At 44.3% G+C, this 24,719-nt stretch overlaps 1 protein-coding gene across 1 annotated transcript in view; it reads right to left on the reverse strand.

The window, feature by feature from the left end:
* Positions 1-15,121: 15,121 nt before the first annotated feature.
* The window catches only part of LOC141204962 (uncharacterized), a 54,203-nt gene continuing 44,605 nt past the window's right edge, over positions 15,122-24,719 (reverse strand). The window contains exons 10-11 of the mRNA XM_073663998.1: positions 19,548-19,638; positions 15,122-17,372 (exon numbers count right to left, since the gene is read on the reverse strand). Coding sequence (XP_073520099.1) covers positions 15,760-17,372; positions 19,548-19,638 — 1,704 coding nt within the window. The 3' untranslated portion in view covers positions 15,122-15,759. The remainder of the gene's footprint in view (positions 17,373-19,547; positions 19,639-24,719) is intronic.

Genomic DNA, 24,719 nt, shown 5'->3' on the forward strand with positions numbered 1-24,719 from the left:
CTCCACGTGTGGCGGGAAGAAGGCTGAAGATGGCGCCGGATGGCGGGAAAACTCCACCGATGGCGGGAAGGAAGCGGAAGATGGCGCCGGATGGCGGGAATCTTCACCACAGGTAAGTTTGAACAGTCTTTTTCAGGCACGCAGTACCCGGTGGTTGCGGGCACGAGATCCTGCCGACTACGCCAAAAGTTGACGCGCCCCTGGGCCTGTGTCGCGCAGCGTTGCGCACACGGGAGCTTACCCGGAGCCGGATCTGTTGAGGGTTGTAGTCTCGTGGCGGTGATCCAGTCCGTGCCCAGGGAGTCAGACTAAGTGGCGCTGTATCAGCGGTAGATGATGGACAACTACGCCACCCGTTGAATGCAGCTATGGAGCTGCCGCTGCAGGGCAGACCGCTGAGGCCGGTGGAAGGATGGTGCAGCGTGGATGGTATAACCCCCAACGGGAGGGGTATGGCCTCAGGGCAGCCGACGTGGATGATGGGGGTAGCAGGAATCACTCAGAGACGGTACGGTGTAGTTCAGGGTCTTTACTGGTGACAACGATAGACCCTCCCGGAGTACTGGCTAGCGATTGGGTCCTGGTCAGTCCTTGAGCAGATGGGATCTCCCCTGGCCAGGCGGAGTTGTAGGCCTCCCAAACTAACGATACTCTTCTGGCTACCTTGCTAGAGGCGGGTATAAGTAGCCCACGTCCCTGAGTGTACCGTGTGGTGCTCACCCGCATGGCCGGTGACTCGGGGCCTTCTAGTAGCTTCCGCTCCACGACGGCGGTGCTGGTCCCATGCGTGTGACCGTGCCTTCGAGTTTCTTGGCCAGAGGACCTGAAATCCCCTGCCTGACGGATTCTGCTGCTGGGTAGGAGTTAGTCCCCACAGCCTCGGACTCCGGGTCCGGTAAGAAATCTTCTCTGTCAGGGCGAGCTCTGCAGCTGCCAGCCCCTGACTCCTTGTAACACTGCTCCCACAGAGCTCCTGTTGTTCTTCCCATAGCTGCCTCTCTTCTCTGTCTCTACTTCTGGCATGGCCCAGGAGCTGGGCCCAGCCGGAGCCACAGCTCCCTGTCAGCCCTCCTGGCTGATCTCTCCCTCTGAACTCCCTAACCCTGCCTCAGCCCCAGGTTTATATAGGGGAAGTCCTTCCCCTCCCAGGACTGGGCAGGAGGTGTGGCATGCATAGGATTCCTGACCAAGAGACCTCCCACCTGCTCTCAGACATAACATTGCTTGTTACTGTGGAAACCAGACCCCTGGGGTGCCACATTAGCATGATTAAAAAATAAATAATTAAGAACCAGTATACTTCAGTGCATATTGCTTAAATAAAAAATAATTTTGAAATGGGAATAAAACCTGTTGTATTGCGATCAACTGGATTATGTTTAGATCCTAATCGTGGTGCAGCCCTCTATGCTATGGGTGCATATGTATGTATCAAGACTGATTTTGTTCCAATTATAAAATTATAAAAGAATATTTAAAAATGTATTTAACTTATATATACATATGAAATTAAAAATAAAAAGGGAAAATGTATATCAAGATCCAAGAGACGATGCCTTGTCTAAGAGTATGTCATATGGACGGTACATGTTTTTTGTGTAACTCAAGTTTATTGAAATTGAGATTGAATTGAACACAACAAGAAAAAATACAATCTTGAGAATTGTACATGTGTAACTCAATCACAAGTGTATAAATATTAAAGACATATCAATTACAATTAATTTATGTTTAATAACAAAACTTATGACAGCTGACATCTTCTATTCATTAATATTGATTACTAGTAACATTAGGATCAAGAAAGAAAATTTATAATGTAATAACAACTCATTTAACTGTATTAGTTTATGAATGAAAGAGGTATATAGAGAAAGTTTTGAGTGGGGGGAAAAGGAGATAGAAGAGGAGAGAGAGAAAGAGGGGAAGGAAGGAAAAAGAGGGGAAGGTTATTTTAGAACTGAAGGATTAAATTTCTCCACCAGGCAGACCCGGGCCTCCGAATAGGCGGGAAGAAGAAAGGAAAGACTTGGTTAATTGGTTCAGAGAGGGGAAAACAAACCAGATTCAATATATCCATGTTGTGATAGTGAACATTTTGCCTGTAGGTATGAGTTAAGACCAGGATAACCAGGAATCTAGATCTGGGTTTCCCTAAATGCAATCCAAGGAGCCCAAATATTGTAGGTCTTATCAGGGTCTCCCGTCACTTGACCTATCAATTGTTCCATTCTATAGATATCGTTGAGTTCCGCAACAAATTCAGAATGTGAGGGCGATTTCTCTTGTTTCCAAAACCAGGGAATCAGATTTCTGGTAGCAGTGAGGAAATGTCTGACAAGACCCTTCTTGGACTTAGATATCGACAAATCACTTAGAGATAAGGCTAACTCCATTGAGGGTTGGATCTTAAAATAGATAATCTGTTGTAGAGTTCAAAAATTGCTACCCACAGTTTCTTTATGGGTGGGCATGCCCACCAGATATGTGCATATGGTCCTTTTTCCTTCAAGCATCTCCAGCAAATGTCTGGAGTTGTTGGGAACATGGAGTGAATAGTGGAGGGGAATCTATACCACCTTGATAAGACCTTATAGCTCCTTTCCTGTGACACCGAACATAACGACGACCTAAATGTAAATAAAAGGATCTTCGATCTATCCTCAGGTGATAAAGGTTTTCGCAAGTCATTCTCCCATTTCGAAAAGAATATCAGAAAATAAGAGTTTATCCCTCTTGATAAAGGTTATACAGAAGAGAGACAGTGTGATCTGGAGGGTTTTTTGATATACAAAGCGTTATAAAGGGGGTAAATGGTCTACATATGTTGGTTTGTTTGGCTATTGCAGTGATAAAGCTTTTTAGTTGTTCATAGAAAAACCAAGGACCTGAAGGGTGTTCTTCACCCAAAAATATTTCTTGAAGAGATTTTATTCTGGTTTGATTTATATAGTCATATACAATCGGTTGTGAACTTTTATGTTTGTTTTAGTGATGAGCGAGCATGCTCAATACTGCTCGGTGCTCGCCCCAGCATCTCACTGCTTGAGATGCTTGGCGCTCGCCGAGTATTTCCGGGGTTACTCGGTGGGAGCTCGAGTCCCCTCCCTGCATGTTTGGCGCTCTTTACAGAGCCAATGAACGTGCAGGGATTGCCTGCCACTCACTGTAATGCCACAGCCATGTTGGTTGTGGCATTACAGTGATTGGCTGGCCACATAGCATCATCAGGTCTATATCAGACCTGGCGCCGCCATGCTCATCACAATCACTCTGGAATCAGACAGTGTAGGGAGATGTGCTGCTGAGCTAGGAAGAGATTTGCTTGTTTATTAGGCAGTGTAGGTAGAACAGATAGAACAGAAGTATATTACACATATCCATCTCAACAAACAGTCCTTCTGAGGACTAATCCATCTGCAGAGATATCAGGCAGGCAGTGTATATAGCAGACTGCAGTGCATATAGCACAAGAGGCTCCATGCCAGTTCTGTCTGCTGCTGCTGCTGTTAGACATTTCTAGACATAGGCCCAGGTCTCAGGGACCAGGAATTTTTTTTTTTTGGATCTTAATCCTCATTATTTGCTTAAAAAGCAATCCAGAGAACACAGTTTTTCTGCGCCATTTGCTTGTTGGCACTGCAGAATACAGCCAGGTCCTTTCCATATTACATATTAAAAATCCAGCTATTTAAAACTGTGGTTTGTCCATCACACGGATCACATATAATTGCGCTGAAAATATTGCCATTTCTGGGCTCCATTTAAATTTTGTTTCAGTGTGTCAGTGAAGCTATTGCCACCAGTTTGCTGTTAAAAATAGTTACCTACAGGCACTCACATCTTCTCGCTCGACCTTCCTGTCCCAATTAATAGGGGACCGCAGAACACCACTATTGAACACAGAGCAGTGTGGAAAGGTTGTTGGTTGGATAGCAGATAATGCTTCCAGTCACTTAGCCACCACCACCACCACACTGTCGTCCACACTGTCAAGTCTCAGTAGCCGTGAGTCTGGACCGCATATTCCTCACCCTGAACCTCCTTCCTCCCACCATGCCGAGTGCCCAGGGACAACTGATCCCACACTTGGACACTCTGAAAAGCTGTTCACTTTTCCATTTATAGATTTGGGCCTCACGCCCGGTCTACTTGAAGCGGAGCTAGAGGAGATCGCAAATATTTGAGCAGCCACAGTCACACGAAGGCAACGGTGGGAAAATGTCACAAGAGGTGGACGATGATGAGACAAAATTGCCAGAAAGTCAGGAGGAGGACCAGGGTGCGGAAGTGGAAGACGAGGTGGTGGATGATATAGTAACTGACCCAACCTGGCAGGAGGACATGCAGAGCGAGGATAGCAGCACACAGGGGGAGGGAGGCAGTGCACCCCAATAGGCAGGAAGATGCAGTGTGGTGGCCGCAGACAGAACGTAGGCAACCGTTCCCCGTAACACCAACATATCTTGTTCTGGAAAATAAGAGTGTGCAAAGCAGTCATCAAAGCAAAAGGTGGCTACTTTGAAGAACCTAGAATATAAGACATATTTTCAGTTGTTTCACACTTTTTCGTTAAGTATATAATTCCACATGTGTTAATTCATAGTTTTGATGCCTTCAGTGTGAATGTACAATTTTGTTAGTCATGAAAATACAGAAAATCTTTAAATGAGAAGGTGTGTCCAAACTTTTGGTCTGTACTTTTTTTCTGAAACGCATATGGTAAAAGATAGAGTCCACTTAATGCATAAGTGAGAACTTGCCCATGTCTTTTCAGTGTCATGTTCCTCGTAAATACCTGAAGATTTAAAAAGAGATCAAAGTCTTTGGGTTTGTTTGTGGCACAAAAGGAAACTCCTTTTGATAATATTAATTAATCATTTTATAAAAGGTAGTCTGACAGATTAAAAATATTTGTGAGTATTATTGTTTGGGGCTTGGGGTAGGTTTATTTTCCCTCTTTTCTTTTTTTTTTCGCGTTCCTCTAGTAGTTTTTTCTTTTCCCTTGTTTGGGGGAGAAGTATTGGTTAATTGCCCTTTCTTAGGAGATACAGCCCGAGGTAAAAAAGGTACCAGACCTTTAGTACCAGTTGTGGTATTGTCCACTATGATGATATTGCTTGTTTTTTTAGTAGAGGAAACAATGTCTGATGTAGTGTCATATATTGAGAGGTCCAGTAGTGGAGTAGAAATGGGATCTGAGAATTCGATTAGAGCAAGAGATTCAATTTCATTAGGTGGAATTAGACATTTAATTTCATTTATTGCCTCTAGTTGTCTCCATTTTATTTTTACTTAGACAAGCTCTTTCCCTTTCTTCATTTATTCTATTTATTTGTAGTCTAATGTTGTCTAGATTTGTTTGCATTAATAACCGAAATGAAGGTAGAGGTTTTCTATTCAGAAGATGGAAGTAGTGTATTTGAATTTTGTATAGGAGGAGAGTTGGTCAAATTTGTTCTCCTGCTCACAGTGCTTTTTGTAGATTCAACTGTTGCAATTGATAAAGGTTCAATTCTATTTGGTAGGACAATTATTTTGTTATTTGTTATCTTCGGTTCGATCTTATTATTTTCAATATTTTTTTATTTGTATCAGTACATTCATTAGCCTTTTCCTTTAGTTGTATAGGTAGAGAATTTTTAGATTTTTGTTCGATCACTCAGGGAACACTTTGTGTTTCTTTCTTTTTTATAATATGATAATCATCCCTGTCTCGTTGCAGTTTTTTCAATTTATTCATTATTGGCTCATGTTCCAATTGTAATATGGATGTGATAGTGTTCGAATTTATTTTTTTATATTCTGGATAAGATTCAAACCTTAATAGGTCCTTGTGACAAAACAGCTTTTTATTTTAATTAGCCAGAAGTATACATTTGTTAAGGCAAGAGAAATCCAGTATTGTGTTTGTGAATGTATGTGTATTTCTGTGACAGGTCAAGAAGGACATACGATTATTTGTATAAAGCTGAATGTTGACGTCTCTTGGTTTTTAAACAATGATGTTTGTTACTATGCTAATTGCATATTGTACTAAAGCCATCTAGATGTTGATTTACAAGAACCCCCTGCTATATCAACTATATATATTGATTAAATGCTCAAACAATGAGACATGAGCCCTGTGGAATAATACCCTCCCTAATCCTTGACCTGTGGATGCGTACATGAAAGGACAACTGTAACTATTTAAGGGACATATGCCTCTGTAGCAGTGAAAATTGAAAAAGAAAATCAAAAATTAGTCAGAGTCTTCAGGGCATCAGCTTGGTAGCATAGCTCAATCCAGAGAGACACAGATTTGGATTCTACATGATTCCACCTAAGGATGTACGGCCCTGACTGGAAGGATATGGATCTGCTCCATTAACCATCCTAGAACCCATAGATACATTTGAGGAGACCAGGTTGGGAGGATGAAGTCACCTGGCCCCATGGATATGTTTGGGGATGCCAGGTCGCCTGGAACCCATAGAAACTCTCGGCAAGGCCAGGGTTGGACCCTTGGGTCTATTGGCCTTGTACCTCGATATACTGTCAGCTTCCAAAGCTTGCTGCTACCTCCTCTCTGTGGGCACCCGCCAAAAGCGGGGGCCACTTGTTGAGTTAGTTGACCCTGGAAGTCCCAAAATTGCAGTTCTATCGCTGGCGGGTCAGTGGAAGGACGAGACTGTGTAATGTTGTACCATCTTGGGTATTTACTGGGACTGTTCTGTTTAATGTCCGTTTTTGGTTCAATAAAATATTGCCACACTGCTTTACCCTCACACTGTGTTGTCTGAGTAGTATTATTCCAATGGAAGACCCCAGGTCTTCACAGTCCTTAGCTAAAGATAGATCTTTTTCAGTTGTAGTTTCGCACAATTGTGTTCTCTTTTTATGTAAATATGTTAACTGTAGCATCGGCGTCTCTGCCCCCTGCCAGGCAGAGGCACCCTCCCCCTTACCGCCGCGGTCCTGGTCCGGCGTTGTCTGGCCTCCCTGCTGGTGCATGCGGCTTCCCGGGCACGGTGCTTAGGTCACGTGCGCTCCCTCTTAAAGGGGCCACGCGCACCGTCCTAAAGAGTCCCCGGCCGGAGGACTTCCCATATATAAGGCACCTCCTCCAAAATGGAGGTGCCTGTGCAATGGTTGTTGTTCCGTGTTCTAACACTGGCTTCAGCCCTCAGGTCCCGCTGTCTGTCAGTCCTGCTCGCCAATCATGCTGCGGAGTCTCTGGTCAGTGAATTTTCTGCTATTTGGGAGGACACTAGATCTGCACTTCTTCAGTCCACCGAGCGGATGAAGAGACATGCTGATAACAGACGTCTGGATCCGCCTCAATTCCATCCGGGAGACAAGGTCTGGTTCTCCTCTAAATTTGTTCGTATCAAAATACCATAGTATAAGTTGAGTCCGCGGTTCATCGGCCCGTTCGAGGTTTTGATCCAAATCAATGCCGTGGCTTACAAGCTAAAACTCCCGGCCACCCTACGGATTTCCAACTCCTTCCACGTATCTCTCCTCAAACCAGTTGTCCTTAATTCTTTCCCTGACGATCCAGGTACCACCCCAGGTCCGGTCTCCGCTGAGGACGTATGTGAGGTACATTTTGGCCACCAAAAGGGTAAGAGGAAAAACCTTTTTTCTGGTTGATTGGAAGGGGTTTGGCCCAGAGGAGAGGTCTTGGGGACCCAGGGAGAACATCCATGCCCCTCATCTTCTTAAAGAATTTCTTGCGGGCCTAAAGAAGAGGGGGCATAAAGGGGGGGTACTGTAGTATTGGCGTCTCTGCCCCCTGCCAGGCAGATACGCCATCCTCCTTACCGCCGCTGTCTTGGTCCGGCATCTACTGGTCTCCCTGCTGCTGCAGCACGCAGCTTTCTGGGCACGGTGCATTGGCCGGGGACTCTAGGATGGCGCGTGTGGCCCCTTTAAGAGGGAGTGGCACGCCGTCCTAAAGAGTCCCCAGTCAATGGCCGGAGGACTTCCCGTATATAAGGCACCTCCTCCAAAATGGAGGTGCCTGTGCAATAGTTGTTGCTCTGTATGCTAACACTTGCTTCAGCCCTCAGGTCCCGCTGCCTGTCAGTCTTGCTCGCCAGCCTGCCTGACAGTCCTGCTAGCCTGTTACCTGTTGTGCCCGCCTGCCTGCCTACCTGGAAGCACCTGCCAGTTACCTGTCGTGCCCACCAGCCTGCTTACCTGGAAGCACTTGCCTGTTACCTGTCGTGCCTGCTAGGCTGTATACCCGGACCACCCATCAGCATTCCTGCCGTGCTCATCCGCTGTACCGGTTAGTTCCTGCCATCTGACCCGTGGGAGTCACCTGCTCTAATACAAGGTCGGTTCCAGAGTGGCACCTGGTCCCCCAGCTCGGTCCCTCCCTGGTTCACGGAGTCGATTGAGCCGCCGTGCGATCTTGAGTAGGTACTTAGTCACGCCCCTCTGGTCCCTCCTTGCACCGCAGCACAGAGGTTCCACCACCCGGACCCGCAACATTAACATAATGTGTATACAATTATTTAAATTAGAGTCCCATTCAAGTGTAAACGTATTTTCATTAGGAAATGTTTGTAGAACGTGTTCATGTCCATAATGGATCCTTCTGTTTTGTCTAATAGTTCGTAACATGAGCCGTTCCCTTGATGATAGTCGATTGTAAAAGTATTCCATGATGTAGATATATAGATAATTCCCTCTGCAACCGGGATCTCCTTTGACAATTGCCAGACCGGGAGACGATTCCAATATACTGCTGCTGTATCCAAGATAAGACACTAGGGGGAAAGTAGCGCAAATAGGGTCTTACTCAACAAACATTTAAGAGTATTTGAATCATATTGTGCTAACCTGATCCGTATTCTTCTCTTTGGCGTTTTAAGTTTAATGTTCAGCTGCTGCGGATCCATGGGTTTGTCAAATCCGATGAATATCAGGATCTGGAGAAATTTGTGGATAATTCCCGTGCTGCTGGTTTATTGAAGACGTCAATTCAGAAAAATTTATTAAATATAATAATTGGAATATGGAACGTGCAGATCTCTCAGATGTTTTTTTATATCAATTAATCGGTCTCTTTGTTTCTGCACTTCTATAGAATAATCTGGAAAGATCTAGATTTTGGACCTATTAATTGTTACATCTGGGTGATCCCTTGGCTGTTGCAGGATAATATCTCTGTCCAGGTAGTGTAAAACTTTAGCCAGCACTGGTCTTTATGGAAGCCCAGGAGGAAGATGACCACCCTATGAGCTCGTTCTACAGCTTATAGGAGGGTTAAGGTTTCAAGCCTGATTATTAATTTCAGCCAGTTTTCAAAGAATTCAGTAGGAAAGGAGCCTTCTATATTTTCAGGTACACCAATAAGTGGTATATCATTGAGTCTTGACCTATTTTCAAGATCATCTGTTTCCGCCAGAAGTGCTGATATCTGCTGTGCTGCAAGCCTGTTCTCATAGCTTGTACCGGCTATCTGGTCCTCAATGGCGCTGACTCTGCCTTCCACTGCCCCTGCTCTATTTTCTGCAGTTTGTGTCGTATACCTGCTATCTCATCTTTAAGACCACCAAAATGTACATTGAAAGCAGATCGAGAGAATTTACAATGTACCACTGCAATGAAAACGTCTTTTAAAGTAGGTTCCTCAGGTACATGTATGTCCCATTGGTGCAGATTAGGCCATCAGGGATGAAAAGACCACATGCAATTTTGTGGTCTTTTCATCCCCTTCAATGTGGCTGCCTCTCCCATCTCCTGCACACCCAACTCCTCTACTTGGAGCCCGTGCACAGGTGTGGGGTAGCTGCTATAAGAAGGCCACTGTTACCTGCTGAGACCTGTGTTTCTGTTCAGGCAAATTGCTACAACCTGGTCACCACTTCCCTCCTCCTCGTCTCCCCTGCTCAATCTGTCTCCAGCGTGACAACCGTGGTGTCATCTTTGAGCTGAGAGCCTGCTTGTCCCGCAGTCTTTATGTGGCTTTTCCTGGTCATTTTATTCCTCTGGAGCAAAGTACCTCCACACTCAGAAAGTTAACTGGTAGATGTATGACGATTTTCAGGATGGTCGTCAGGTCTTATATAGGATAAATAGCTAGATGCTCGGCAGGAGCTCTGTGAGGAGCTGCCCACTTTCTAAAGACTATAATACTTTTCCAGCAACGAACCACCATTTTTGTTAATATTATTATTGTGTATTAGTGATTTTCTTGTTATATTTTATATAGTTCTGCTGAATTGTCAGTATGTGCACTAGATTCACTTGTAAAATGTCCAGCATTCCACTAATCTCATCTTTATCTCAGGAGTCCATTGTCTCAGCAGCCAATAATCTCATTAGGTGAGTGTAGATCCAGACACAGTGGAGCAGTCATCACAGGGGGTCTTACATGCAGTCTCAGATGAAGGCTTCTAGACTATTCTTCATTGTTTTTAGCTAACAGTGAATGTTTAAGGGGGAAGGTGTGATCACTTCTGACCTGGGAGGGGACTGAGCCCAGTGGAAGAAAGGACAGACATATTTTAGGGAGAGTTGTGTGGAAGAATTGAAAGGAAGAAGATGGAGACCGTGGACTTGGAAGGATGAATGGATAAACATGTTGCCATTATGGATTATGTCGTTTGGATTTACACTTTCTTACAAGGACTGCTGCTACGAGATACACGTGCTTTCATCGTTTTATCTGCCGTCTAGAGGATCATGGACTGTGGCTACAGACTATAGTGGCTGGAGATACGAAATCTGTGGGCCAACCAAAAGTTGGGAGACAGTGAGTATGGCCTTATACAAAGGCAGTGGAACTACTGAACCCAGATTGGGAATTTGAGGACTGAGAGAATGGTATTTTGGCCATTTACTTGGAATTGCTTTGTTACCGTGGCTGTGATCAATAAAATATTGTTGCATCGTTAACCTGCCTAGGTGATTACTTACAACCCACAACCTCAGATCTTTACAAGTGGTGGCAGCGGTGGGATCACCTATCTCTGGACCGCATACCAGGTAAAGTTATTGAGAGGTGACTTGGCAGAAGAAATGGCAGACTCCATCTACAAGAAGCTCAAGAAGGAGGAGCTGAGAGCCCTTTGCTCTGAGAGAGAACTAGAGTGGTTGCCGGAGGACAATCGGGCGACCCTAATGCAGCGCTTGGACTATTGGGACCAGGAACAACTTCATGAGGAGGTCAGTTCAGACATGGATGAGGGACAACAGCCCAATGCTGTCATCCAGATGGTGGAGGACACTGGATCTACCAGCCCAGATAATGTCCCTCCAGAGCTCCCTTTACCAGGCCGCCAAGTGACAATCGCCCTAACTGGGTGTCATCACTCAGGGGGTGGTTGCAATGGATACAAGTTTGGTTCTCATTGGGCACGTGGGGAGTTTCCCAGGACAAACCAGGGATCGGGGGGGGGGATATGGAGGACTCCGCGGAAGGGACAGACCCCTGATCCAGCAAACCAAATACAGAGTCCTCGTCTCAGGGCTTCCCCCATCGGGAAGTTGGCAGGATCTGAAAGACCATATGAGAGAAGCTGGAGATGTCTATTACACTGACGTATAAAAGGGTGGAATGGGGACTGTGGAGTATATTCGCAAGGACGACATGGAATATGCTTTGAGGAAGCTGGATGATACAAAGTTTCGTTCTCATAAAGGCGAGACCTCTTACATTTGTGTCCCTGCTGAAAAAGTGGGGGAGGTATGTGAGGAGCTGCCCACTTTCTAAAGACTATGCTACTTTTCCAGCAACGGACCACCATTTTTGTTAATATTATTATTGTGTATTAATGATTTACTTGTTATGTTTTATATAGTTCTGCTAACTTGTCAGTATGTGCACTAGATTCACTTGTAAAATGTCCAGCATTCCACTAATCTCATCTTTATCTCAGGAGTCCATTGTCTCAACAGCCAATAATCTCATTAGGTGAGTGTAGATGGAGACACAGTGGAGCAGTCATCACAGGGGGTCTTACATGCAGTCTCAGATGAAGGCTTCTAGACTATTCTTCATTGTTTTTAGCTAACAGTGAATGTTTAAGGGGGAGGGTGTGATCACTTCTGACCTGGGAGGGGACTGAGCCCAGTGGAAGAAAGGACAGACATGTTTTAGGGAGAGTTGTGTGGAAGAATTGAAAGGAAGAGGATGGAGACCGTGGAATTGGAAGGATGAATGGATAAACATGTTACCATTATGGATTATGTTGTTTGGATTTACACTTTCTTACAAGGACTGCTGCTACGGGATACATGTGCTTTCATTGTTTTATCTGCTGTCTAGAGGATCATAGACTGTGGCTACAGACTATAGTGGCTGGAGATAAGAAATCTGTGGGCCAGCCAAAAGTTGGGAGACAGTGAATATGGCCTTATACAAAGGCAGTGGAACTACTGAACCCAGATTGGTAATTTGAGGACTGAGAGAATGGTATTTTGGCCATTTACTTGGAATTGCTTTGTTACCGTGGCTGTGATCAATAAAATATTGTTGCATCATTAACCTGCCTAGGTGATTATTTACAACCCACAAACTCAGATCTTTACAAGCTCCTACATCTGCTTGTTCACATATGTCGTCAGGGTTGTTGCATGAAAGTACTGCTGCTTTCTGTGTAAGTGGGATAGTCATGCAAGGGAATATTGCTACAAAAAAAGGGACTGGCCTCTCTGACATTCACTTCAGAAAGGGAGTAAACTGTCCTGCATCCAGAAATTGAGGACCCACCTAGGCAATGGTGGTAACAAAATCTTATTAAGGTGGGCCTAATGAAGAACTTTGAAAAGGCTATGGATAAAAATGTAAAAGCATTCATGCATCTGATTGATAACTTTCCAAGGTTAAGTGAAGCAAACAGGGGCGTACATAGAAGTCATGTGGCCCCATAGCAGAAGCTCTAATTGGGCCCCCCCCTACAAAAAAATAAATATTTGTCTGTGTCACAGAAGAGCAGATCTCATAACTTTCCAGTCTTTACATAGTAATTTACCTCCTTCTGAAGTCGTAGATTCCGCCTTCATTGCCCCCATAAAGTATGATGCCAACAAAAGTGCCCCCCAAACAGTATGATACCCCTATGGTGCATTCCTCCACATGCACCGTATAATGACCCTATTGTACCCCACTTCAACTCCCACAGCAAAGTATGGTGACCCTAACACAGTATAATCCCCCAACTGTGAACCCCACAGAGCCCTCCATACACTCTCATGGCCCCCACACAGCCCTCCAAACAGTATAATGACCCCACACAAACATTCACACTGTATAATTGCTTTCATACAGTATAATGGCCCCCCACATAGCCCTCAAAATATTGTAATGGCCCCACATAGCCTTCCATATAGTATAATGCACCACCAATAATCTTCCATATAGTATAATGCGCCCCCATAATCCTCCATATAGTATAATGCTCCCCCCATATAGTATAATGCTCCCCCCATATAGTATAATGCGCCCCCCATAATCCTCCATATAGTATAATGAACTTCCCATGGTCCTCCATAGAATATAATGCACTCCCCATAGTCCTCCATACAGTATATTACACACCCCATAGGGTAAAATGCAGCCCCCATATAGTATAATGCACGCCACAGTCCTGCAGTATTATGGGCACCACGTACTCACTGATTTTAAAATACCGTATATTTTAAATAAGCCGAGGCCCCTAATTTTACCACATAAAAATGGGAAAACCTATTGACTTGAGTATATGCCTAGAGTGGGAAATGCAGCAGCTACTGGTAAATTTACCCATCCTCGTATGTGTGGCCCCCTCAATCCCACAATCCCTGGTATGTGTGGCCCCCACAATTCCTGGTATGTGTGGCCCCCACAATTCCTGGTACGTGTGGCCCCCACAATCCCTGGTATGTATTGCCCCCACAATCCCTGGTATGTGTGGCCCCCACAATCCCCAAATCCTGGTATGTGTGGCCTCCTCAATCCCCCAATTCTGGTATGTGTGGCCTCCTCAATTCCCCAATCCTAGTATGTGTGGCCTCCTGAATCCCCCATTCCTGGTATGTGTGGCCTCCTCAATCCCCCATTCCTGGTATGTGTAGCCTCCTCAATCCCCAAATCCTGGTATGTGTGGCCCCCTCAATCCCACAATCCTGGTAAGTGTGGCCTCCTCAATCCCCAAATCCTGGTATGTGTGGCCTCCTCAATCCCCAGATCCTGGTATGTGTGGCCTCCTCAATCCCCCATTCCTGGTATGTGTGGCCTCCTCAATCCAAGTATCCTGGTATGTGTGGCCTCCTCAACCACCCAATCACTGCACACAAAACAATAAACACTTATACTCCCCTTCCTTCTTCACCTCTGCTCCAGCGCTGAGTCCTGTCTGCTGCAGCTCATGTCGGCATCTGAGCTGTGCGCGCTCTCAGATGCCGAGGTGAGCGGCTGCCGGCACATTCACTCCTCTGCACTGACAGCAGGAGCCGGGGCTCAGCGCTCCTCCGTGCCCGATACTAAAGAGAATGAATATTTCGTCTTCTCCACGCCCATGGGAGTGGAGAAGAGATAATATTCATGTCCCTTTAGCAGCGGGGACACGTGGTAGCCGCAGCAGCCGGCTACAGTGTGTGCCCCGCTCCTCCACTGCGCAACCCGCTCTTCTGCAGCCGCAACGTCCTACTCACCTATCCTCTTCGTTTCCACGCTGCTTGGGGCCCTCACGGGCCCCCTCCAGCCACGGGCCCCATAGCAGTGGCGTGGTCTGCCGCCATTGGCGGTACGCCACTGGAAGCAAATATAAAAGACTGAGTCTTTATTGGACTTCAGATTTGTAAGCTTTTTCAAGATGAGGAGTTTCTTCAGTTGTTGCAGGGCAAGGAAAAGGCTGTATGGTCTAGATTTGCATTTGTGGTAACTAACGTTTTGGGAAACTCAAGGGCAGATACAGAAACTATGAAGAGTTGGTGTTATTTCTCCTCAAAACATATAAGGATCTTGGCTGTAACATGTCCTTAATGATTAATTTCTTACATTCTAGAATTTTCTTACACCAAACTGTGGAGTAGTGAGAGACGAGGGTGGTGAGAGATGTAACCAAGATATTGCAGCTATGGAGAAGAGATATCAAGGAAAAAGGAAATCCATCAATGCTTGCAGATTACATAATTTTAATAGATGATCCGATACAGGAGTACAAGAAACAAGCAAAAAACAGTTGTCACTGAATGAGGACTAATTTTGTAGTGCAATTTCTGTAACTGTTTAAAATTCGCAATAAGGTAGACAGGTTTTAGTTATTTGAATTTTTCTAAGTTTTCTCTAAATAAATATCAAAAAAGTGGCATAACAAAATATTCTGCATCTGTATATTTACAAGAATAATAATGTTTCAAAGTACTGAAACTTTTATCATTAATTATATGTAGCAGTAAAAGGAAAACTCAATTGTCCAATTTGAATTCAGGAGGTCAAACTCATTAAGAAATGGCTCAGTTCATAGCGGAACCTGACAACTTTTAAAAATATGTAAAACAGTGTTACATAATCTGAAAGGTCATTGAGCTAGGTTCTTTAGCTGCTCAGTCAGGATGTGCAGCCTCTGTACAGGTCCTGGTACCTTCATCTCCTCTGCACCAATCAGATAAGTGTGGGGCTGGAGGAGAGAGCAGTTCTCTCACTGATCAGGAAGGACACTGTCTCTCATTGTTCTCGGTCACAGGAAGCTACCTCCAGTCTATAGGACGCACTCATTTATTAGCAAGATTTTTTCTTGCTAAAAGTGTGTCTTTTCAAGTAAAACATTTTCTACATTAAGGATATAAAAAAGGCTTCTCCCCTCTGTGACTTCTCTGATGTCTAACAAGATGCGCTTTCCGGTTAAAACATTTCCCACATTCTGAACAGGAAAAAGGCTTTTCCCCTGTGTGAGTTCTCTGGTGACTAAGAAGATTTGATTTCTGGCTAAAACATTTCCCACATTCTGTACATGAAAAAGGCTTCTCCCCTGTGTGAGTTCTCTGATGTGTAACAAGATCTGATTTCTCGGCAAAACATTTCCCACATTCTGAACATGAAAAAGGCATCTTTCCTGTGTGAGTTATCTGGTGTCTATCAAGATGCGTTTTCCGGTTAAAACATTTCCCACATTCTGAACATGAAAAAGGCTTCTCCCCTGTGTGAATTCTCTGATGATTGAGAAGACTTGATTTCTCTGTAAAATATTTCCCACATTCTGAACATGAAAAAGGGTTCTCTCCTGTGTGAGTTCTCGAGTGCTTAACAAGATTTGATTTCCCTGTAAAACATTTCCCACATTCTGAACAGGAAAAAGGCTTTTCCCCTGTGTGAGTTCTCTGATGTCTAACAAGAGCTGATTTGTTGTTAAAACATTTTCCACATTCTGAACATAAAAAAGGCTTCTCCCCTGTGTGAGTTCTCTGATGTGTAACAAGATCTGATTTCTGGTTAAAACATTTTCCACATTCTGAACATGAAAAAGGCATCTTTCCTGTGTGAGTTCTCTGATGTCTATCAAGATGCGCTTTACGGTTAAAACATTTTCCACATTCTGAACATGAAAAAGGCTTCTTCCCTGTGTGAATTATCTGATGTTTGGTAAGACTTGATTTCTCTGTAAAATATTTCCCACATTCTAAACATGAAAAAGGCTTCTCTCCTGTGTGAGTTCTCTGATGTGTAACAAGATCTGATTTCTCTGTAAAATATTTCCCACATTCTGAACATGAAAAAGGCATCTTTCCTGTGTGAGTTCTCTGATGTATATCAAGATGTGCTTTCCGGAAAAAACATTTCCCACACTCTGAACAGGAAAAAGGCTTTTCCCCTGTGTGAGTTCTCTGATGTCTATCAAGATGCGCTTTCCGGTTAAAACATTTCCCACATTCTGAACATGAAAAAGGCTTCTCCCCTGTGTGAATTATCTGATGTTTGATAAGACTTGATTTCCCTGTAAAACATTTCTCACATTCTGAACATGAAAAAGGCTTCTCCCCTGTGTGAGTTCTTTGGTGACTAAGAAGACTTGCTTTCTTATTAAAACATTTCATACACTTGAAACAAGGAAATCTATTCTTTGCTGCGTGAATTTTTTGAAGTTTAAGAAAAAAATTTTTGAGAGGAAAACTATTTCCATAAACTGACCGTGAAAATGGCTTCTTAGCTTTAGGAGCAGTTAGTTTTTTAATGCTTATTGTGTGACTTTGATTTTCCTTAGTAGTCGGTAATGAATCAGAAGATAGGACCTGTTTGAAAGGATAAGATGACAGATCTTTGCTGTGAAGGGATGATGGTAAATTTGGAGTAACAGCATTCACTTCAATTGTATCCTGTGAGATCTCCAGCTCATCTGATTTGAAAATTGAAGATGTCAGCTGTCCCGCTGATCTCCTAGTACAGTCATCTGCTAAGTAAAAAAAAGTATTATATTTGAATAAAATATTCTTGAAATTTATATGTTTGAACAGTTCTACTTAAACGGTTGGTACAAATGGCAAGTTATGTAAAAATATTGAATTATTCACCAAGACAGTCTGATAGAAAACCTCATAGCATGAACCAGTAGAGCTTGGTGTTCAACTGTTTGTCCATTCTGCCTCCCATATATGAAATATGCGAAAATAATACCAATAATAGGACCACTGTACATTCCAGATTTGTCCACTGCACAATGTGCATAGGGTTTGTAAAAATTAGCCCTATGGGCTGCGTCATGGTTGATGCAGGAAGCCACCATGCCAAAGGCCTCCAATCACAAATAGTAGTTAGGCTGGAGTAGGAATACTGTCCTGGTTTGTCCACTGCACAATGTGCATAGTTTGTAAAAATTAGCCCTACTCATCTCACAAAAAACAAGCCTCCACTCAGGTCCATCATCTGTCAATGGAAAAACAGAGGTTTCCACATCATTAGTGACTCAAAAACTCTTGAAAAGAAACATGGCTTCCATAAACCAATACAGCAAAATCCGCTCTTCCAAAGTCAAATATGATCCCTACTTAACTCAAATGGAAAGCACCACACCCTACTAAAGCTCATGCATAATGCCGGAAGCTGCCTGATACAGCCTTGCTCTCCGCTGGTTAAGTCTTCTGTGTTCAGCTCCCGTGTTGTGTATTTTCTTCTTAGTTTCTTCTTGTGATCCCAGCCCGTTTACTGACTACTATTATGTCTTCTGATTTTGTATTTTCTCTGCCCTCCTGGTTCTGACCCGGCTACCTGACTATTCTTCTTGTCATCTCACACCACAGAACAGCAGGCAACACTAAATCCAATCCTAGGGGTCTTTGTGTAAGTACAGATCAATGTAGAGGGGTTAAAGGGTGATGGGCAAAACTTTGACTATAGACAATAACACGTCTAATGGAAAGATAAAAAAAAAAAAAAAAAAGAAAAAAAAGCAACTAGTGGTGAAACCTCTCTGGGATAATTAGAGTATGCATCTTGGTAGCTCCTGGCAATTTAAACTATAGTAAGGGCCAATATTTTCTGTCAGATGAGTATCAAGAAGAAATATACATTTAATGCGAACTTTTTACAATACTGCAGAGCTGAGGTGTCTTAAATGTAGAACTCGGGCATTTGGAAGAGACAATGGAGACCTTTTTTGAAAGAGTACCAGGGAATTACAGAGTTAAGTGAGACAGGCCGATCCCACCACAATCAAACTATCATACAGAATTAACCTGTAAAAAAAAAAGAAGACAGAATAAAAAAACACGTTACATCCCCAACAAGAATGTATGTTTGGGAGGGGGGGGGGGGGACAATTCCAACACTAAATCAGAGTTGCACTTATTTATGGTGGACCATTGGAGCTACTATGAGTCCTGACCAGAAGAGTAGAGAAAGTAGTACTGCTCCCCATTTCAGGATAAATTGTATCTAAATTCTTTAGGATCGATAATATAATTTATGACGTGGAGTGAATCCATGAAACCAGGGATCAAGTCATGCCAACATATCTCCTGCAGGCATGAATACATTTTTTACAGCCATCAGCCACTCACAGCTTAGAGATATATCATAGCACAGGTGTAATGTTTTTTGTATACTTTACCTATTTGAAGTTATTTGGTTTAAAAAGAAATTAAAAAGCCAGGGTAAAGGGAAACTCCGTTGTTATTATACAGAAATTCACACTTGGCCCTCACTGCACGTTTAATGTTGCCTATCATAAAAGCGAGGTTTGGTCATAAAGACTGGATCTGGTCTTTTAGGGACCATATGAGCACATTCAGCAGCACAGAAGGGAGAGAAGGTAGATTCATCCAATAAGATATCAGCACTTCCTACATATGCTGTCCTTTGGATTGGTAGTTTACAGATCTGGGCAGGTAACAGTCAGGATCTTCTAATTTCAGTTGGTAGGTGGATCTTCCAGGTTGTAAGTTCTACAGAAAAGGGATTTCAATGCCCAAAGTCATTTGAACTGTTTTTGGTGGAGGACAATGTTTTGGTCTAGAGGCAAAATGGTGATCACACGATTGTGATACGGCCGGACTACACCACCGATAAAGCAGCCACAGCCGGTGACTGAGAAGAATCTGTGACTTCTCTGCATTTAGTGGTTACTACTCACCTGGGTAGTCATATGTAGGAATCTCCTCTTTACACCACTCATCACCCCTCACATATGTCTCTGTAGTATTAATAAGGGTCAGATCTTCACCCTGAAACAAATATTGTACAAGTCACAGACAGATGGAGAAGTCACATATATGATCAGTAGTGATGAGAGAGTACCGTAATATTCGTAATCGCTATACTCGTAACGAGTACTTTGTAATAATCGCGTATTCATTCCAAATAGCGAGTACAATGCAACTCAATGGGAAATGCGAGCAGTTTTCTGCTTGACCCTACAAAGGGGCCTGGGCGCCTGAGGAAAAGGCTGAAATGGATGGGGAAGTGATGAAACAGAATAGGTAGAGCCTGGAGAATGTGCCTGCATGCATTTCTGACTCACATATGGTTTCTGGGAATAAGTTTGTCGCAGTATTACGCCACTTTACAGACACATAAGAACAACTACCAAACCTAACCTAAATTGCATTTAACAGGCCAAAAAGATTAAGAAACAGTTTTTCCTGCACAATCACTTGTATACAAGGCTAAATAAACTAGAGAAAGCTAAAAAATATCCTTTTAGCCTTTGTTCACACATAATGTTGTGGCTTTTTTTCACCTTTTACAATTGGGAGGGCCCTGACTTATTCATTTTGTAGGTCCCTCTGTCATAATTCATTTTCAGTTTGCTATTCCCCAGCACTTTACAAGCTCAGCTAGAACGTACTTGTATGTATGTAGATCTTTTACCTGAGAGGCCTCAGGTGGCTCTGTAACATGCGACTTGGAGGGACAGCTGTGGACATTTGGGCGGTCCCTCCATCAACCTCCAATGACAAATATTAGTTTGGTAGGACTACTGTACATTCCAGATTTGTCCACTGCACAATGTGAATGGGGTTTGTAAAAATTAGCCCTATGGGCTGCGTCACGGTTGATGCAGGAAGCCACCATGCCAAAGGCCTCCAATCACAAATAGTAGTTAGGCTGGAGTAGGAATACTGTCCTGGTTTGTCCACTGCACAATGTGCATAGTTTGTAAAAATTAGCCCTATGGGCTGAGTCACGGTTGACAAAGGAAGGAATCTGGTTTTTATGAGAAGGGGGCGAGGTTAACAGCAGTAGCATGAATCTGCATTTTTGGTGAATTTAGGTTGGCTTGCTGTCATATGGAAGGATTACAAACTGTGGAGATATCCAGTCCTTGTTGAATTTAATCAAAGTCTGTCTGCATTTTCCGTGGAGAGGCGTGTGCGCCTATCAGTGATGATTTCCCCAGCGGAACTGAAAACACGCTCAGACACCACACTAGCAGCCGGGCAGGCCAGCACCTCCAAGGCATATAAGGAGAGGTCAGGCCAAGTGTTCAGCTTAGACACTCAATAATTAAAGGGAACTGAAGCGTCAGAAAGGACACACGTATGGTCACTTAAAGTAACCCTTGACCATGTTCTGCAACTTATTCCTCCTTGGGATTTTTATAGGCACAGATAGCCCTTGCTGTTTTGCTGGTTTATTGAAAATTGGCCAATTTGGGCACATTTTCCCCCCACCTCCGTTGGAGCTGGGGTTCGTGTATCTCCCCATTATCCCTTGGTGTTGAAAAGAGCTGGTACCTCTGCCACCAGCATTATCTGAGGGTGATGTTTTCAACAACTGATCTACAAAGGCCCTCTTAAACGATTCCATTGTACAACCCCTGGCAAAAATTATGGAATCACTGTGCTCGGAGGATGCTCATTCAGTTGCTTAATGTTGAAAAAAAAGCAGATCATAGACATGGCACAAAACTAAATTCATTTCAAATGGCAACTTTAGGTCTTTAAGAAACACTAAAAGAAATCAAGATTAAAAATGTGATACTCAGTAAGGGTAATATTTTTCAGACCAAGCTGAGGGAAAAAATTATGTTATGGAATCACTGAATCCTGAGGAAAAAATTATGGAATCACCCTGTAAATTTTCATTTCCAAAACTAACACATGCATCAAATTAGATCAGCTCGTTAGTCTGTATCTAAAAAGAAGTGATCACACCTTGGAGAGCTGTTGCACCAAGTGGACTGACATGAATCATAGCTCCAACACGAGAAATGTCAATTGAAACAAATGGGTGGATTGGACAACCTTTCAGGGTAGGATCTGGTGTCCGTCAGTGCTGTCCTCTTAGCCATTTGCTTCACACCTTTGCAATTGATCCCTTTTTCAGAAGGATCGATTGTGGATCGTTGGCAGGGGTGTGGATGGGCAGGGCAGCACGGGAGGCTATCTTGAGGGAAGTGGCCTATGCGGACGATGTCACCCTCTGTTTCTTCACAAGAGGAGGCAATTGTGGTGATGTCAGAAGTGGAGCGCTACTCTGAGGCATCCGGGTCCAAGGTCAACCAGGATAAGTGTGAAAGTCTCTGGCTGGGAGGCGGAGATCCCGGGTTTGATCTTCCGGACACCCTCCCCGAACCCCAAGAACACGCCAAAGTCCTGGGCACTGAATTCAGCCAGGGTTCTTACCCCATGAAAAACTGGGAAGGCAGAATCAAAGATGTCGCCCAAAGAGTGGACCAATGGAAGGGTTGGTCTTTGAGAATGAGGGAAAGGGTTGGCCTGTGCAAAGCTTTCCTGCTCCCCTTGCTAATCCTACCTGGGCAGCGTCTGTGTCTTGCAAAAGCCTCTCTGGACACGGGTCTACAGTCTGTTCTTCCAGATGTTATGAGGGAATAGACAACCTAGTCAAGCGGGAGGTCACTTACCGCACGAGGAGACTAGGGTGCTTGTATATGGTGAACCCCGTGGTGTTCCTAGTGAACACCTTCTTGAAAGTTAACGTGGCAAACCTCTGGAAGTAGAGGGCTCCTTCATGGGTATTATCCTGCAAGGGATGGTTTCAGCCATCAATCTTCAGGGGGAAGATTGAAAGATCCTCGCACACTGCATGGGCATCTCCCGGCTTATGTTATCCCGGTTCTGAAAATGATCCATCGGTGGGGTCTGGGAATATGGGGAGTGAGGTCCCTCCTGAGGAAACTCCTTGATAGGAGGGTCTGGCTTTCTCATTTTCAGAGTCCATTGGTCCTCAAGAACTGCCCAAGTCGGGATCTGGAGGTTGGGTTGAGTTTGTTAAATTCTAGCAGGATCCCCAAGAAGTACTGCGACTTGACTTGGCGCTGCTTCCAAGGTAAGCTGTGTGTAAGGGGCAATTTGAAGTAAAGGAGCTCCGAGGACAGGAATTGCCCCCCCATGAGGCTTGTGCTAACATGCTGGAAAGCATGGAGCACTTCCTGCTTCATTGTCCCTTTAATACAGAGGTGTACAACAGGGTGGGAGCTTCTATTGGTGGGCCACGGCTGGCTACTCTGTCCTATGCTGGGTGGGCCTATGGATCGTTCGGAGACCATGGGAGAAGGGACCAAACAACTTTATTCATAATAAGTGTGGTCAGGTATTTCACGTGGAATGCACGAGTTTTAGTTTCGACGCAGAGTAAAATCCTAAGTGCAGATGAAGTTTGTAGGAACATCCTAGGTGACCTGGTGATGGTACGTTCTCTGGAGTATGAAAGACTGGCTTCCCGGAGGGCGGCCCGTCTCTGAAGGAGCTTTTCCTTCAGGGTGCCTTAGTCCGGTAGTACTCCTATATCCAGGTGGTAGGCTGATGTCTTTTGTTTTGTATTTATGTCTCCTGAATAGATTTGCAAGCATCGAACTTGAGCCTTGGATGGTGAGCATGTAGGTTGCCTTTGTCCTGGCCTCTGCTCAACTTGGTATGGCAGATGCTACAGCCTACAATGTTTTTCTCTGAAGGACTTTCAGAAAAAAAATTCCACACAGCAGCTGAACGCCCCCTTGCCCTGACTTGGCAGACAGCGGGGGTGCTCTTGGGAACAGTTGACCCAGTTCTCACTCTGGGAAAACCATGACCCCTTGGTGCCGTTGTTGGTGCTACATATCCATCTTCCTCTGTGTTGCTGTCATGGCTATGCATGCCAATGGTCCAGGTCGGATCAGTGGACTCATCATAGACTACCTCATCTTCCATCTCATCCTCCTTCCCAGTTGACATTGTAGGCTGACCTGATAGCAACTATGTCTCATCATCATCAGCCTCCACCTCTGGAGACAAAAAATAATGTTCCGCCAAGTGTCTTTCTTCTGGCCATAGGTCCTCAAATACATAAGCATCAATGCACGCCACCTCCTCTTGTCCCTCTTCAATGCTGCACAGTGATAGACCAGAGCCAACCAAAGGATACGTACCAAACAGATCCTCGGAGTGGCCAAGCTTGGGGTCATATGTCTCCTGTGACTGATAATGGTTGGAGGAAGGAGAACCAGCTTCAGGATTGGATGGGCCAGCCTTCTGTGAATCCACAGTAGACTGCGTGGTCGTGGAAGATTTGTTGTTGCTTGACAAATGCGTAGAGGCCTTGTCTGCTATCCAAGACAGAATCTGTTCTCGCTCTTGTGGCTTCCACACACGTTTACGTTCCAGACCGGGAAATTTTTCCATGAACATAGTGGATGCATCAAGCTGCTTCGGACCTGACACAGACTGAGTGCCTTCTCGCGCACCACTGACACATCCCTTAACAACAGTCTTTTGGCATTTTAGGTTTTGTTGACAGATTTTCAGATGTTGATGGCACAAGGCAAGCTAGCAGTCACAGCCAAAATAGTGGTTAAAATGGCCTGGTGTGTGCTTTGTTGCAGGCAGTAGGAAATGTTTGGACTACTGCTTTGAGTAGGGCACAAAACACTTTTTTAAGTGGACTAATATGGACAGAAGGTAGGCTCTGACCCCTAAAACAGCAGGGAAAATAGACCGGTGCTATTCTTTTATGGTATTATGGAGCTAGTGAGCGGCTCCTTTAAACACAGAACTTGTATACATTGCAGGTAGCCCTTAAAAGGGCTTTTGTTTTATCAATAGGCCTAAACACTCTACCTAGCAGCTCAGCAATCTCTCCCTATGCTTATAGAATGCAGGCTCCAGATGCAATGTGCACAAAATGACGACAGGGCTTAAATAGACCCTATGAAGCTGGGTGGTCAGCCAATCACAGTAATGCCACAACCAAGATGTCTGAAGCATTACTGTGATTGGTTATGAAGCCCAGAATGTTTAGTGGCGGCAAAGGAGGCGCCAAAACTGCAGGGCGGGACATTCGAATATATCGAGTCGAGTACACAAAT

The sequence above is a fragment of the Phyllobates terribilis genome, unplaced genomic scaffold (genome assembly GCF_046119375.1).
Source record: "Phyllobates terribilis strain yellow unplaced genomic scaffold, ASM4611937v1 Scaffold_136__1_contigs__length_4911898, whole genome shotgun sequence".
Taxonomy (NCBI): domain Eukaryota; kingdom Metazoa; phylum Chordata; class Amphibia; order Anura; family Dendrobatidae; genus Phyllobates; species Phyllobates terribilis.